We start from the raw sequence: 16,173 nt of genomic DNA, 5'->3' as shown, positions 1-16,173 counted from the left end.
CTTGAGAAACAAAACAAACAGACGCTTGACCCCAAAAAAAAAAAAATTCAACCAACAGATGGACTCGCGGTGTCTTTTGTTTTGTGAAACTGAGCCGTCGCTTCTCGGGAGGCGTCCGAGGCACAAATTAGCGTTCCGATTTGGAGGGAAGTGCAAACAAACGTCAAGTCCTCCTCGCTTCTGCGTTTCCATCCGGGAAGACCGTCAAGCAGGTTCGAGCGAAACCACGCCTCCATGGAACACATTGGTAGCCGTCCAGGGCCTGCTGACAGACTTACGACAGAGATGGGCTTCCGTTTGAGGCTCCTTCCAAGGAGGGAGTTTTTCCCCGAAAAGGTTGGTGACCTCCCACTTTTCTCAACTCAATAAGTACTCCAGAAAAGAGATGCTTGCTCGTCCATGCTGCCTGTCACTGGCTTATCTACAGATGGCGGGCGCAGGAAGATGACCTGAACAGCGAGTGATTGTGTAGACATGAATAGAAATGAGAAGTCTGCTTGCACCTGGAGATGATCTGGGAAATTAAAAAAAAAAAAAAAAGAGCAGACTTGAATGTTACACCTCTTTGTTGTCCAACTATCGATACCGCTGAGCTCTCTGAAAATGAAGACAAACTATTGATGTTGCTTTTCGAAAGGAGAACTAGTGTTTCATGTTCTCAAAAAAGAAATCAATTATTGTGTTTTTTTATGATTATTATTTTATATATATATATAGAGAGAGAGAGATATTATTATATATTAATTATTAAATATATATATATAATATTTATATAGTTATTGATGAATTGCTGTGTTTATTTTTATTACCGTTTTTTTCCATGTATAATGCGCCCCCATGTATAATACGCACCCTAAAAATGGCATGTCGATGCTGGAAAAAAGCCTGTACCCATGTATAATAGGCACTCAAATTTTGACTCCTACTTAAGTCCGTGAACGTAAAATGATTTGAGAAAAAAGATCATCTTTGGGAACAAGCGGATGTTATTCTGCCGGTCAGTATCACTGCGCATGCGCTAGCAAACTTGATAGCGAAGAAATATTTCAGATTTGTGTCGGGTACATTGTGATAGCAAACAAGCAGGTAATCGAGCAAGCGTCTGATACGAGAGCATTGTGTTTGTATGGAGCGTGTTTGAAGTGAACAGCAGAGAAGAAAGAAAGCGCATCTGTAATGGCGGCCTCCGTATCATATCCGGATTAAAAAAACAAATTAAAAAAAAGTCTTTTTTTGTATCCATGTATAATGCGCACCCCAGATTTTAGAACAATAAATTTGTTAAATTTTGCGCATTATACATGGAAAAAAACGGTATGTTGTTAATATTATATATATATTTCTTTTCTAATTATGCTTCTTATAGGAAAAAAAAACCATGACTCCCTCTCCCTCTCTCCTTGTTGTAAAGTTAAATGTTAGCTGGATTCCACAATCGCGGTGATGTCGGGATGGAGAGAAAGCGGCGGCACGGCGAATGTCACAGCTGCCGCGCTGTTGTCGTGGCGACGCGCTCGTCCCGCCTCGGGAGATGAGGTGGACCTGTCGGACGTGAAGCCTCGGGACGCGAGGCCGCAGAGTTCAAATGACCTCCAGGTGGATTTAGGTGCGTACTTTGTGTAATTATTAATCAGCACATTCATACAAACTTGGCTGCTTCAACCTTTTGAGCATTCTCCGATGTGAATGACACGTTGCTTCATTTTCGGGTTGCATAATTCAACAAATTTTTGGACCTGTGCCTTTTATGGCCTAACGTCAGCCAGCTCCAACCCCGTGAGCAGTCGGCCGGGCTCGCTCCGTGGCGGCGACGTTACAGGAAGTCTTTCTGACTTTATGACTTCCTGCGCCGTGCTGAGGACGGGAAACGGACTGCGTGTAAGCGTGAGGAAATCGCTTTTTTTGTTCCCAGAGTAAATGAGGGAATTTCATGGCCGTGTCCATCATGATAAGACGCACAAAAACGTTGCCAGGGCCCCTGCCTGAAATTGAACGGGAAGTTGGCGATTTGGGTTTATTTTTTGGGGTGGGGGGGGGACAAGTCCAGGGAAAACAAAATAGCACTTAGCAGTAGTTTCCCCATTAGACAAGAAGTTTGGTGGATCTGTCTGTAGTGACGGGACCCACAAAAAAGCCTCAAGCGTCTAAACCCAAAATTGAAACGGAAGGCACAAAGGTCAGAAAAAAAAAAGTCAATCAAAACAAACACACAACACTTTTTCACTAGCCAACACAAACTTTGTCTCTCGCGTCAGGGCGCACAAAAAGCATCAATACCAAAGATTGAACAGGAAGGCGGCCATTTTGGATGACTTCTCTCTTTGTAATTTGTTTCGAAACTTGGCTGTTTTTTTCCAGCAACTGCTGAATGTGTTTTCGCAAGATAACGTTTGTTTATTTTGCGTGTGGCCCAAACAGCGTCGGTTGGCTTGGTGTTGGGCTAAAAACCTCAAATCCTTTTCCCTCCTCCCTTGCCACAAAGCCACCATCATGTCTTACAGTATGTCCTCACTAGTCACCCGCTGCCATCCCCCTTTTTTCACTTTGCAAAACAAAAGGCCTTTCTCCATGTTCCTTTCACACACACAGACCCCCCCCCCCCCACACACACACACACGTTGGAGTTTTGCCTTTATTGTAAACCGTGTGCAAAATTAGCACTCGTCAAATGCCACACAAAGAAAGCGAGTTGAAGGGAAGAGCTGGGCGAGGGCGTTATTTTGATGGAAAACTCCCTGAAAAGCTTCCACACATGCTCGAGAATTCCCCCTTACTTGGATGGGGGGGGGGGGCAGGGAAAAAAAGGGGGGGGACACCACGCGGCCAAATACATGCAGGAAGTAGTTGACACACATGAAAAGAAAGCGCGAGATGTCCCAGCGCAAACATTAAAATAGTTGAGCTCTCTGGGAAAGTGGAGCTCTCGGCTTTCCACGCCACACGGGGTGGCGGAGGGGGCTCGGGGGGGGGGGGGGCGGCGTTAATCCAGCGAAGGCTACAATGTGTTTGACTGGCAGGTCCCCTCACACTCACGGCCCCTTCGTGAAGGAGCTGGCAACTCACGACAAGTGTTGGTATTTAGGTGGAGCTAGCAGCCTGGGAAAAGGGTGAAGGCCCAAGTCAGGTGATGTGGGAGGACCTTGTCAAGGGGCTCCCATCTCGGTTTAGCGTGGACCTGATGACCCTCCATGGCTGTACTCAAAGGGAATCGTTTATTGTTTAGATGGAAAATGTGTAGACAATCGCTTGCTACTTTGTCGTTTTCCAGCTAGTTCGCTAGTTGGCTCGCGGGTTAGCAAAGGTTAATAAACCGTTAACTCTGCCCCAAGTGTTTTGACTATTACCAAATTGGAAAGACATTAATGATTTCCATTTCATGATAATTCGTGATAATACACGTCAGTGATTTTATTTGGCTCTAACCAATGTTAGGAAAGAGTAACTTAGCTTATGTTTTGTTTTTTTTTTTTGCTGGCCTCATTTCTTCAAAAATGATGCAGACCCCAAAAACCCGCTCACACCCCAGTTTGAGAACCGCTCCATTAACTTTTTTTTTTTTTCTCCATCCCTGATTAAGTTTGGTCGTCACAAACAACCCCACGTTTTAAACTGGCGACATCTTCGCGCATGAATACAAACTTGTCTCCTTGAAAAACATGACGACCGTTTCAATCTGGATTTATGACGGCGGACTACTGCCCTCTAGTGGACACGTGTGCCTCGACGGTGGCTCCAACAATCCAGAACGTTTAAGCAGGGCCCTCCTTTGCGGTTAAGTGTGAATCAATCGTCTGACCTTGTTGTCAATGCGAACCCAAAATAGTCGCTTTCATGTGTGAGAAGTGACTACTGGTTGCTCTGGTTTATGTCTTCTGGCACGACGAGAAAAAAAAAGTTGGACGAGCGGCCAGATCATTTTTTCCATCTTTTTTTTGTTTTCTTCTTACCACCAGCATGCTCGCAGATGAGGAGACGGAAAATCGGTGTCAGCACACTGCTGGGAATGAGGTCAAGAGCAACAGGAGGCACTACCTGACAGTTCTCAAATTAAACGTACGTGAACGATTCAATTAGGATTGCTTTGAACGTTTCAGCGCCGTCTTTCGGACTTCCGTGACGATTGGGCCGTTTTGACAGCTCGCCATCTGCTATTAAATTGACCTGTTCTTTAAATTGGGCTTCGTATAAAATGTGATCGAAAAAAAGTGACAATTTGAGAATATATTGGACTTAGTGTACAGATGGGACGAAATATTGAATGGTTTCAATCGATTCCTGGACCATGTCAACACACATCACAGGATAATGGTTCAGGATTTTCCATTTCTTTTATTTAATAACAAAGCATCCAGAACCGAACCTCAAATGGACTTGAAGGAGATGTTTCCTGTAGCAATTCGGAGGTAATTTAATTCCAACAAATCTTCCTGCAGCGTCTCGTTGGTCCCGTCGTCAAACGCGTCGCTTCTGTTTGATTCGCGGTCCGTTTTGACGTTGTCGCCATTAAGAGTCGTCGTGCGGCTTTTGTCGGCACCGGTGGGCGCCGGTACCTCACTGCTGGAGAACCCAACTCCGGGTTCTGTGGGAGCGGAGGTCGGCGCCGGGGTGGTGATGGCGTCGCCTTTGGGCAGCCTGACGATGGGCCAGTTTGCGGCGACACGCTTGGGCCCAGCGTGATGGGCCGTGTTCACGCGTCTACCTCTCGCCGTGCTGCTGGTCGACGTGCCGAAGAGCCTCGACTTGCCCTCGGCCAGCCTCCGTTCGGTGCCTTTCGGGCCGCCGCCGCCCGCCGTTTGGTTTTGTTGGTTTCTGTACCGTAGAGGCCAATTTGCAACCGGGCTTGTATAATTCTGGTTTAGACCTTGAAAAATCTGCTGAGCGGCAGATTTCTCAGATGGTCTGGCTTGACCCTTGACCTGATTTGATGGCTGTTTTAGCTGCCCGCGATCCAGGTTTTGGGGATATGGAAATCCAGTCGCCGACGGAGCGGCTGTTGGCTCAACTCTTCTCCGGTTGAAAGTATATTTGGACAAGAGAGAGGGGTAAATATTGACCGCTTTGAAGCTTCTTCCCTTATTGGTCGCAGAGTCACCGGCGACCTCGGAGGCCGGCCAACGGGAGCGTCCCGTCACCAACTGTTTGAAGGACAACAGAGGTTTCCTGGTTGTCATGGCCGCCGAGCCGCTTGGCGCATCTTTGTGGCGTTGAGCTGCAAAGGGCCCAGGTAAATAGATTCTCGAGGGGACTGGATACCGCCCCCCCGCGTTCCGGCCCGCGTCGTCTTTTCCGGACATCGTCCAGCTGTACAATGGAATACTTTTGTCCTTCTCGAATTTGGATGCGGCAGGGGAACGCAAAGGCTTCCCGAAATCTTCTCGAGCGACAAAAGAGGGCTTGAAGGCCGACGACTCTTCCTTCTTCGATTCTTCCCGCCAGTTGCTGTGTTTGAAAACAGAGGAGCGCGGGGTTTTCTCCACTGAGGCCGTCACGGGTCTCAGCGGAAACCTGCCGGGTCTAATCCCGTCGGGCATTTTCGGCACGTCCGCTTCGGTGGGCTCCTTGCGGCTCGCGGTCAGATATCGTGGAGGATGCGACAACCTTTGCCACACCGACTGACCTTCTGATGGAGCTCCTCTTCTTGCAGATGTTTTAGGAGCGTCCCCACTGGGTACCTCTTCACCTCTTCTCAGGTCTTCTTTGCGGTTCCTGGATCTCGGATGTAAGGGATGACCAGGTGCCGATTTCAGAACCACCACCGGGTATCGGTAGAGGTTTTCGCCTTGCCGGACGAAAAGCCTGTCGGTCGGTCTCGTTATCTCCGATTGGAACGGTTTGTAAGGAAGAACATTGTTTGCGTCGTGCGGCTGGCTCGATTGAGAATACGTCTTCACGACATCAGCACGGAGGACGCCGACGGAACTGGCTGCAGGTGAGAAGAAAGACCAGTGTGATTATTTTCAACAATAGTAAAACAATGCATCAAAAGTCTACACACCCCTGCTCAAACAGAGATAAAGTATGTTTTTGTGTGAAAGATTTTTTTTTTTAAATAGAAGAAAAAAAATTGGAAAAAAAAATTAAATAGCCCAAAATATTCATAAAGCACACACTTTTATTGGACTTGTTGGATCAGCGATGAAACATTTTTTTTTAATCATGTTTCTGAATAAAAATGAACAAAATTCATTTCACAATTTTTTTTTTTTTTTTTAATTTCTAACATGGAGGCAGCAGGTTTGGGGGGCTCACCTTGTGCAGAACGCGGGCTCAATGACAGCTCAGCGACAGCTGCACAAACCGGCACAAAGACGAAGAGGAGCCTGCGGATGGCGACGCAAAAACAACAAGCACAAGCGTGTAGTCGTGCAACAAAACAGGATCAATGTGCAAAGTGGAAGCGACATCTTTACCTCGTGACCAAGGGCATCATGAACAACTTTTGCAGTGGTCACACAGTTGTGGTATTTTTATTTATTTTTGTTGGGCTGTCAGGGCCACTGCTTGGGCTTCTGATTGGAAGCAATGCCGTTCACCTGCTCCACTTCCTCAATGGGGTGCCGTCACATCTGCAAACTCATGCAAACCAGAAGAAACAGAGCATGAAGCAAAATAGGACATTTGCCGCCCGACTGAACGATCTATGTTGTTGAACGTCCAGCCATTATGTGATAAAGAAAAAGAAATGAATTGTATCAAGTTGAAGCGTGTTCAAATCATGACCACTGGTGCTCTACTAAAGTTAGAGACACCAGTTTCTCATTTGTCGGACGTCATAAAAGAACGGAAGCCCGGAGGTCAACGGGAATGCGGCCATTTTGGTTTTATGTAGCCATTTTGGATGAGGTTTTTTTTTTTTTAAACAGAAATCTTGAAACAATTAGGCAAGAGAAAACTAGGTGGCTCTATTTATGATATAGTGCATCTATATATCAATTTTTTTTATAAACCCCAAAAGTAAAAATATCAGCACGTGATGGTTGACCTATCGGGCGTTGCTGTTGTTATGACAACAGTGCGTCACGTGTGCAACACCGGCCAAAGGAGGAGAGTGAAATTGCTTGTGCAGTTGTTAAAAGGATGACTGCTCGCTCTGAGTCATGGTCTGACCATGCGGTTATAAAAGCAGCAACGCAGCTTCCCCGGAGGAGTAGATCTTGTGCAAGTATTTGTTTTTTTCTATAATTATTTATTTGCATGGCAGAGTGAGTCGTTTTTATTGTGGTTTGATTTTTGTATATAATTTCTTATGGATGTTTTATAAAGGTTTGTTTAATTACATGATACGTTTTATTTTATTTTAGTTGTATTATACTGAACCTATTTTATAAATGTATTTATAGTTTTAATTATTTATTCTTTAAATGAATTCATGATAGAGTGAAGGATTTTTCTTAATTATTTTTAGAAATATGACTAGGAAAGTCATATTCGTCATCTCGTCATCTTTTTTTTATCTTATACTTTATCTTTTTTTAATTGTCGCATGAGTGACAGAGTAATTTTCCTTTACTTTGGTTGTTTTATCGAACAAGGGCCAAAAGTATGAACTTTTTTAAATCAGTTTTTTATAGGAAGCTGTGGACGGAAGAATACATGGAAGGAACGTAGGAAAGAAACAAGTATGGAAGGAATTAAGGAAGGATGGAAGGGATTCGAATTGTATTTAGAGAGGTTAGAATTGATTAATAGCACTTTAATCATGCTCCACCATCGACAAAAATGGTTAGTCATTATAAATCATTTGGGGGGGGGGGCTGAAAGGCGTGGCTGGGAGGCTACGTAAGGAAAACGGGACTTACGTGATGGCGTCACACGCCGCGTTGGCTCGCGCAAATTAAAAAAAAAAAAAGTGGTGAAAACTTTTTGGAACTCCCTCCGCCGCTCCTCCCCCTCCCCTTCCCTTCCCCGTGTGTTTTTGTTGAGGGGGAAAGTTACTCCGTGTTCGCTTCGTTTAAAGTACCACTTCCTTCGCTATAGTCGGTAAAATGTGAGTGTAGACATTTGTTTGGGGCGAAACGGCGACGGGACAAGGTGGGCTTCGAGTAAAGGAAGAAAAAGAAAAAAAATCTCAGCAGCCGCCACCATCGTTTCACCTCTGCCGTCTGGTTAGCCAGCTAGCTTGCTAAAGGCTAACTGCCACAACTCTTGTGTTTCCACTGGACGCCTTACTCAAGGACCACAAACCAAAAGAATAAATCATGGCGGAAACTAAAATCATCTATCACATTGATGAAGAGGAGACTCCGTACTTAGTGAAGATACCGATCGGCGCCGAAAGTATCACCTTGCTGGATTTTAAGCAAGTTCTGAACAAGCCCAACTATAAGTTCTTCTTCAAATCTATGGACCAAGACTTTGGGTGAGTTCGCTTACCAAAAAAAAAATGTCTTTGAATAAAGTGACCTCAGCAAACATGATCATTACAATGGATCGATTACCTGTCCTTACTGCTTTTCTTTGCACCCCAATCTCATGAAGTCCATCATGGTGAGATGCTGTTTTTCGTCCCCCGTTCTTGAAAACCTTTGGCCGCCAGCCACCCTTTCTTTCCCAGGACTTCCTCCCCCCCCTCCTCCATTCTCCTCCAGATAGAAGCAAGCAACAATCTGGCCCTCTATCAATTCATCTTTTTGTGCCGGCCCGGCTGCTAATCCTGCTGCAGAGGAATGTGCTGTTTGTGTGCTTTTAGGAGAGTCCAAGCGGAGGACGCGTATGCATATTATGAAGCATTGACTACTTTAACCGATTTTTTTGAAAATGTGAGAGAGCCCGCACACGGCGAGGTTGCCGTTAGCTCACTGTTCAAATAGTTTGCAGTATACACAAACGGCGCACTTCATAATTTTATGGAGGAATGATTTGGGGGAAATAATCTTATTGCCATTGTGACTTGATATTTAGGTTGTCAAGGACCTCTTCTGCTGTTTTGTGACAAACGCAAACGTGGATTTGACAAATGTGGATTAAAGGGGCAAATCTTTAACGTATGTTTTATTTATATATATATATATATATATATATATATATACACACTCATACAAAAAAAGAAACTGATAAACAAATAATTATAACTTGAGGAGACACTACGAGGAATGCCCATTCTTCGCAGAGGATAAAGAATACATATGACATTGTTTCAAATTTGACTGGTTCCTAATGTACGCTTGTTGTTTTCAAGATGCAATAGTAATTTTCAGAACCCATGACTCATCATTTTTATTCATTGTGATCTCGGTATCAATCAAAATCAGTGTTTTGTTTTTTTTTTTTACTTGAAAATTCCTTCCTCTACAAATGGGTGCCCTCATTTGCATATTTCCAACACTCTTTTCAAATGTGGCTTCCGAGTCGGCCAGTCAATCAAACCAATGGACCCCTCCTTCCACCCGAGCCGGTGGAGTCTCTTTCTGTCTTTCTTTCTTTCTTTCTTTCTTTCTTTCTTTCTTTCTTTCTTTCTTTCTTTCTCTGTCTCTGTCTCTGTCTCTGTCTCTGTCTCTGTCTCTGTCTCTGTCTCTGATTCCTTCCTTCCTTCTTTTGGGTGGGAGGCAGCGGGCTAGGACCAGCGCTGAGGAAACTGGTTCCAGACGGGCACCGTTGACTGGGTGTCGACATCACTCCGGATTTTTGGCTATTTGTCGCTGGTGCCATGGCGCATTCCTCTTCAATTCGCTCACTTGAAATGCCGCACTGCTTGATATTTTAATAAAGATTTAAAAAAAAAAAATTTTTTTCATAAAAATTTGAGTCACACCTCTGATGGTGATCAAGGAATTAAAAAAAAAAAAAGCAAAACCTTTTTGTCATGCTCCGCTAAATCCCACGTACGTAAAACATAACATATGGTTTTCAATGTTCAATAGCAACATAGCAGGAAAGAAAAGATTGAGGATTCCTCTGTGCCGGCCTACAAAAGCAGCGCCGAGCAGCTGCTTAAAACCAGGGGAGCCCGAGCGTGCCTCCCGTGCGTGCGTGGGCCCGGCCCAGCCCATCTTCCTCATAAGCACTCCAACGAGAACTTACGGCAAATGTCTGCCAAACACGGAGGAAAACCCCCCGAGCTTGTCTGATGTTCTTTACTGCTGCGTGTTGGAGCTTTTTTTTTTTTTCCGTTTTTCGGTCCTGCTCCACTTTTGAATCTTTTGTTTGTTTGTTTCAGGGTGGTGAAGGAAGAGATTTCGGACGATGGCGCCAAGTTGCCGTGCTTTAATGGTCGTGTGGTGTCCTGGGTAAGTACTCACTTTGCACAAGCACGCCATTTGCTTTTCACCTCTCAAATCTTGCGTGACAACCAACAAAAGAGAGCGATAGATGTCTTTAGATGTTGACTTTTACTTTCTGCTCATTCTAGCATTTAGTCTTTCTTTCGAACCGAAAATTTCTCTTCTCTGATGGCAGCCAATTGTTTGCTCAAAACTGTCCCCGGTGGGTCTCGGTTGACGACGGAGACAGCTCGGGGAGGTTTGAATGTAACCTTTTGGCGCCGGGAGCCCACTTGGCCCGGTCCAGCGGGTTTTGGAGGCATCTGTTAAGTCCATAAGAATGAAGCGAGCGCTTTAAAGCCGATAGACCCGCGGGAGCGATATGTGAGACGCACGCTGAGAAGGGTGGAGGCATCCCGAAAGACCTCCGCCATAGCTGGAGGGGGCGGGGTCAAAATAATTGACATGTTACCTCTCGAGCCCCCCCCCCCCCCCCCCCCCCACATATGTTTCGACAGTTCTCGTCCTGGCTAATTATTTCTTTTTTTGCATCAATTATGGACGTCAGCTGGTGTCGTCGGACGCTCCGGCGACAGAGCCCGCAGCTGCACCGGCGGCGCTTCCCGCCGCGGAGACGCCCGCCCAGCCGTCACCTCCTCCGCCACCGCTCCCGCCCCCGCCCGCCGAGAGGACCGGGGGCATCGGGGACTCCAGACCGCCATCCTTCCAGTAAGCGAGCGAGAACTCCTTTGATAAGGTCACCGGATGTGCCATAGCATGACCCAACGGCGAATTTCTCATTCGGTGAAAATGAGAAGCCGGCAAGCCACGTGCGTTTTGCGTCACGGGATCTGGTCCCGCCTTGACCCCGCGTCTCTCGCAGTCCCAACGCGACGGGCAGCGTGGAGACGCTTGACGAGCAGACGGAAACCGAGTCCGTGGTTTCCTTCAGGAGAGAGCGACCTCGGCACCGGGAGAGCGCCGAGCAACACGGTGAGCTGGAATCATCAGGAAAATGGCGGGAAATCTAAACCCCGACGTCTGCCCTTTTCAGGACCTCGGGTGAACGGCCAGAGTCGCCTGGAGCGCCACCTAGCGGGCTACGAGAGCTCCAGCACCATGATGAGCAGCGAGTTGGAGACCACCAGCTTCTGCGACTCCGAGGACGACGACACCATGAGCAGGTGAGGCCCGCGGCTCCAAACGCGAGCCGAGTCAGGTTTTCTTTGCTCCACATCGGACGTGCCTTTGGTTAGGTTCAGCAGCGCCACCGAACAAAGCACCGCCTCCAGACTCTTGAAACGACATCGGCGACGCAGGAAACAGCGCCCCCCTCGCTTGGAAAGGGTACTACAGAGCTGCGCTCGATTAAAGCTTGTCATTCTTTTCATTTCACACACGCTGCTGTGGAGTTAAAAAAATAAATAAATAAAAATACATTTCCTGTTGTAGGCTTCCTCCTTCAGCAGTGTGACAGATTCCACAATGTCCTTGAACATCATCACGGTCACCTTGAACATGGGTAAGCGCATCTTCCGTGCTTTTGATTGCGTCCCGTCGTGAGTTCTGATCGTCTTGCACGTTTCCCACCTCGAGCTTTTTTTTTTTTTCTTAATACTAAATGAATGAGCAAAACCAGCATTTCTGTTTTGGGGCTTTTCCACCACGTAGAGAAGTACAACTTCCTGGGCATCAGCATCGTGGGCCAAAGCAACGAAAGGGGCGACGGCGGTATCTACATCGGCTCCATCATGAAGGGCGGAGCCGTGGCCGCCGACGGACGCATCGAACCCGGCGACATGCTCTTGCAGGTGACTCCGCATCATCGCCTCTCTCGGCGCTGCCACGATGAAAGACTGTCGTTGATCTGTTTTCCTCCGCAAGGTCAACGACATCAACTTTGAGAACATGAGCAACGACGACGCCGTGCGGGTGCTGAGGGAGATCGTGCACAAGCCGGGGTGAGTGAGCCGACCACTCGCTCGGCGCGTCCGTGAGCTCGCCGATGAATACCGCTGACGTGTTTGCCAGGCCCATCATCCTCACCGTGGCCAAGTGCTGGGACCCGTCTCCGCAAGGTTACTTCACTCTGCCGCGTAGTAAGTAGACCCGGAATACATGGTTTCGAAAAAAACTGCCGTTTTTGAGCGCTTTTATCATCTCGTCACGCAGATGAACCCATCCGACCGATCGACCCCGCCGCTTGGGTCAGCCACTCGGTGGCCATGACGGGCGCCTACCCGGCTTTCCCGGGCAGCACCTCCCTCAGCACAATCACCTCCTCCTCCTCCGTCACCGAAACCGAACGTGAGATTCTCACTCCCTCTTTGATGTCTGGCCACTCGGCCATCAATTGTTGCTCAAGCCGTGTGAAATGGGTCCTCAGGATTCGATGACTTCAATTTGTCGCTCCACTCCGACATGGCGTCCGTGGCCAAGGCCATGGCCTCGCCGGAGTCCGGGCTGGAAGTCCGGGATCGCATGTGGCTCAAAATCACCATCCCCAACGCTTTCCTGGGTAAGAGAGAGAGAGAGCACAGAGCGTCGGCCCGCTTACCTCCAAATTTCACATGACTTCACAGGGCAGGCATTATATTCCGGGAATTAAAACCGTGTGATTTGTGGTAGGGGGGGGGGCTATGAATGTGTGAGCGCTTGTCTTGACTGAAAACAGCTGTTAAATCGGAATCACCTGCATCTGAATCACGTGGATTATTTTTTTTTTTTTGCTCATTTTAAATGACGTGCATTTAATTACCATATTTTCCGGACTATAAGGGGCACCGGACTATAGGGCGCACATTCAATGAATGGCCCATTTTAAAACTTAATCCTTATATAAGGCGCACCGGACTATAAGGCGCACCATTAATGCATCATGTCAGATGTTTAATCCAAATCATTCTCCATTTAATCTTTTTTATTTCAACTTCAGATGCAACAAATGACTTTATAATCACAAAATAATGATCCATAGTCTTTTTGATTCATGATTCATAGTCTTCAGCAGGCCACTTATGCTTGATTTCATGACACAATGCTTCGGGCCAGTTTGAATTTAGGAATTTAGTCCATATATAAGGCGCACTGTCGGCTTTTGAGAAAATTTTAGGTTTTTAGGTGCGCCTTATAGTCTGGAAAATACGGTATTATTATTATTTTTTTTAAGTACCAGGTCCCTCCTGATTTTTTTTCTCTCCACCAGTGTCGCCAGGCAATATTCAGTAGCAACTTTGTTTGTGAGTCGCCTGCTCCAGCAACGAAAGTGCTGTTGTTGTTCGGGGTTCCCCGCGTGTACAAATCTCATCTCGGTTCACTCCGCACGCAGGCTCCGACGTGGTCGAGTGGCTCTTCCACCACATCGAGGGATTCCAGGACCGCCGCGAAGCCAGGAAGTATGCCAGCAATCTGCTGAAGGCCGGCTTCATCCGTCACACGGTCAACAAGATCACCTTCTCGGAACAGTGCTATTACGTCTTCGGCGATTTAAGCGACTGCGAGAATTGTAAGTGGCGTGCGCAAACGTCGGACCACTCTGGAGCACGCCACAAATACATTCCAGGTCACAAAAGACCGAGTCGGTAACGTCACACCCCCGTGGGTCCTTCTCGCACACAGATATGGCCAACCTGTCCCTGAACGACAACGACGGTTCCAGCGGGGCCTCGGACCAGGACACGTTGGCCCCGCTGCCCCTCCCCGGAGCGTCGCCGTGGCCCATGATGCACACGTTCCCCTACCAGCCGTACGGCAGCCACCCTTACTCCAGCCAGCCGCCGCCCTACCACGAGCTCACCAGCTACAGCTACACTCCAGGAAGCACCGGCAGCCAGCACAGTGAAGGTCAGCGCTTTTGAGTTTATTCCCGAATTGTTCGAGGGCGGGAACATACCGTCAACGTAAATCTGTCACCAGGGAGCCGAAGCAGCGGGTCGACACGAAGCGAAGGCGAGCGACGTCGCGGCGGCGGCAGCAAAGCGCCCGGTAGCGCGACGGGCGGCGGGGAGAAGTCTCCTTGCGACGGCGGCGGCGGCGGCGACTCGCGCTCCGGCAGCGGCAGCGAATCGGAATACTCCACCCGGAGCAGCTTGAGGCGGGGCCACGGCTCGGCCGCTCCCAGCGAGCACAGCCACGCCTCCTCCCAGCGCTCGCATCATCACCGCATGCCCCAGCCGCCCCCCCACATGTCGCCCTATCCTCCGGGCATCATGCCTTACAACCCCATGATGGTGATGATGGTACCCCAGCACCCGGCCATGGCAGGTGCCCACACCCTTCCTCACGGGCCGCAGCTGCCCACGGGCCCCATGCACCCCGCGTTGCCGCCGTCCCTCCAATCGAGTTCGGCCGGACCTCCCGGCGCGCCGCCCACCCGGGACTTGGGCTCCGTGCCCCCCGAGCTGACTGCGTCCCGCCAGTCCTTCCACCTGGCCATGGGTAACCCGAGCGAGTTCTTTGTGGACGTCATGTAGTCGTCGCGCGGCTCGACGGTGCTTCTCGCCAGGGCCTATCGGATGAAGGGCGCTTGTTCCAAATTTGGGGAGAACAGGGTTTAACGTATTCAAACGGTTCACGAGGAATTGACGTGTCAAGTCGTCTCGTCCGATTCAAAGCGTACCAAACCGAGCGTTGGACCTACTTTTGCGCGCCTTTTCTGGTCATTGCTCATTTCCACTTTGCCCCCTGTGTGACATTCCAGAATGTGCGCGCATATGTCAAACACTCAAAGTGGGTCACCATTTGGAGTGCCTTGGTTTTAACACACTCCAGGTACACGACGTCACTCTTCGAAAGATATGCTTTTGTACGGCATTGTTTTACAATGAACGTGTGTGTGTGTTTTTTTTTTTTTTTCCATGGTTCAGCACACGGCAAGCTCAAATGTGAAAGACGAAAAAGTAGTCATTTTTTTTGCTTCGTGACGACAGCCTTCCGTTGTCACTAATTGTGTACTTGTGACGTGTACTGTATGGAGGGTGCGTTGTGGTACAAGTTGGTAAAAAGAGAGAGACCTTGAAGAAAGCGGTACGTTTAAAAAAAAAAAAGAAAAAAAAAAGAAATACACTTTGTAGATGTTAACTGTGATCCACAAGCCTCACACTTGTTTCGCGTTACCCACTCACATTATTTACACATTTCAATTTTTTTTTCCTTTTTTACGAGTGACTATATAGATCATGTATAACCCGAATATCAAGGTGCAAAATGGATTCATTGTTACGCGCCAGATTGCATTTTCATTGACTTGATTCTGCTGCCTTTGGTGTTAAAAGAATAAAAATTGATTTTGACGCACTATTATGTTGTGATTGTATATATATATTTTTTAATTTAATATTAACTTGGTCGCATGTCTGTGTGAGTGAACGTTTTGGAATTGCCTAGATTACTGTATATTAATGTGATCCGGTCATATGTATTCACATATTGATATATATGCGGGGTGTGATGAAAACAGATTTGAATCAAATAGCCGATTCTGGTTTCAAAGACTCATCAAACCGAATTGTTTTATTGTTGGAACCGCCCCGAGTCAAAATGGCGGCTCGGTCCGTATCATTCGCAATCAGCGGATGAGCCAATCACAACTCGTCATTTTAGCTTAGCCTGCGCAAGCTAAACATGTCTTCCAGAAACATGGCGTGGAGACGAAGGAATGATTCTCGATATTTTCTAGCGTGGACAAGTCGAAAGGAACGCAACGGCGTCTCCTTTTTTTCCCCCCGTGGAGTTTTCGCTTTGCGTTCTCTATGGAGACTAACCGGATGATGCTCAGGTACGTGACGGGCCGAGATTTGTTTTGTTTTGATATGACAAAGGAAAAAAAGAGCGAGGACTTTTTAAAAAAAAAATGCAAATAAAAAATGCATTAAAATGAAAATAAAAAAATCTTGCAGTGATGCAAGATGTCTATTTCAGTGGGCCACCATCATTTCCTCTTTCAGTGAGGTCTAATCCAAAACTGGCAAAATTT

At 47.5% G+C, this 16,173-nt stretch overlaps 2 protein-coding genes across 3 annotated transcripts; one reads left to right on the top strand and one right to left on the bottom strand.

Moving 5' to 3' along the window:
• Nucleotides 1-4,309: 4,309 nt before the first annotated feature.
• LOC133163398 (uncharacterized) lies at nucleotides 4,310-8,672 on the bottom strand. 2 transcript variants are annotated; one of them, XM_061293259.1, is made up of 4 exons: nucleotides 8,439-8,672; nucleotides 6,411-6,573; nucleotides 6,250-6,320; nucleotides 4,310-5,923 (listed from the first exon to the last, which is right to left on the bottom strand). In XM_061293259.1, exons 2-4 carry the CDS (start codon nucleotides 6,428-6,430, stop codon nucleotides 4,362-4,364), a joined length of 1,653 nt encoding a protein of 550 aa, XP_061149243.1. In that variant the 5' UTR covers nucleotides 6,431-6,573; nucleotides 8,439-8,672; the 3' UTR covers nucleotides 4,310-4,361. The 2 variants fall into 2 exon arrangements, with proteins under 2 accessions (XP_061149243.1, XP_061149235.1); XM_061293251.1 differs by having other exon boundaries at nucleotides 6,411-6,566.
• dvl2 (dishevelled segment polarity protein 2) lies at nucleotides 7,860-15,497 on the top strand. Its single transcript, XM_061293239.1, has 15 exons — nucleotides 7,860-8,359; nucleotides 10,157-10,226; nucleotides 10,768-10,928; nucleotides 11,083-11,192; nucleotides 11,254-11,383; nucleotides 11,456-11,546; nucleotides 11,652-11,721; nucleotides 11,871-12,010; nucleotides 12,084-12,160; nucleotides 12,231-12,298; nucleotides 12,372-12,506; nucleotides 12,586-12,717; nucleotides 13,528-13,704; nucleotides 13,818-14,042; nucleotides 14,115-15,497. Exons 1-15 carry the CDS (start codon nucleotides 8,199-8,201, stop codon nucleotides 14,669-14,671), a joined length of 2,304 nt encoding a protein of 767 aa, XP_061149223.1. The 5' UTR covers nucleotides 7,860-8,198; the 3' UTR covers nucleotides 14,672-15,497.
• The last annotated feature ends 676 nt before the right edge of the window (nucleotides 15,498-16,173 follow it).

Source organism: Syngnathus typhle, linkage group LG1 (genome assembly GCF_033458585.1).
Source record: "Syngnathus typhle isolate RoL2023-S1 ecotype Sweden linkage group LG1, RoL_Styp_1.0, whole genome shotgun sequence".
In the NCBI taxonomy this organism is placed as follows: domain Eukaryota; kingdom Metazoa; phylum Chordata; class Actinopteri; order Syngnathiformes; family Syngnathidae; genus Syngnathus; species Syngnathus typhle.
Note: the sequence above shows the minus strand (reverse complement) of the source record. Positions and strands in the feature narration are given on the sequence as shown.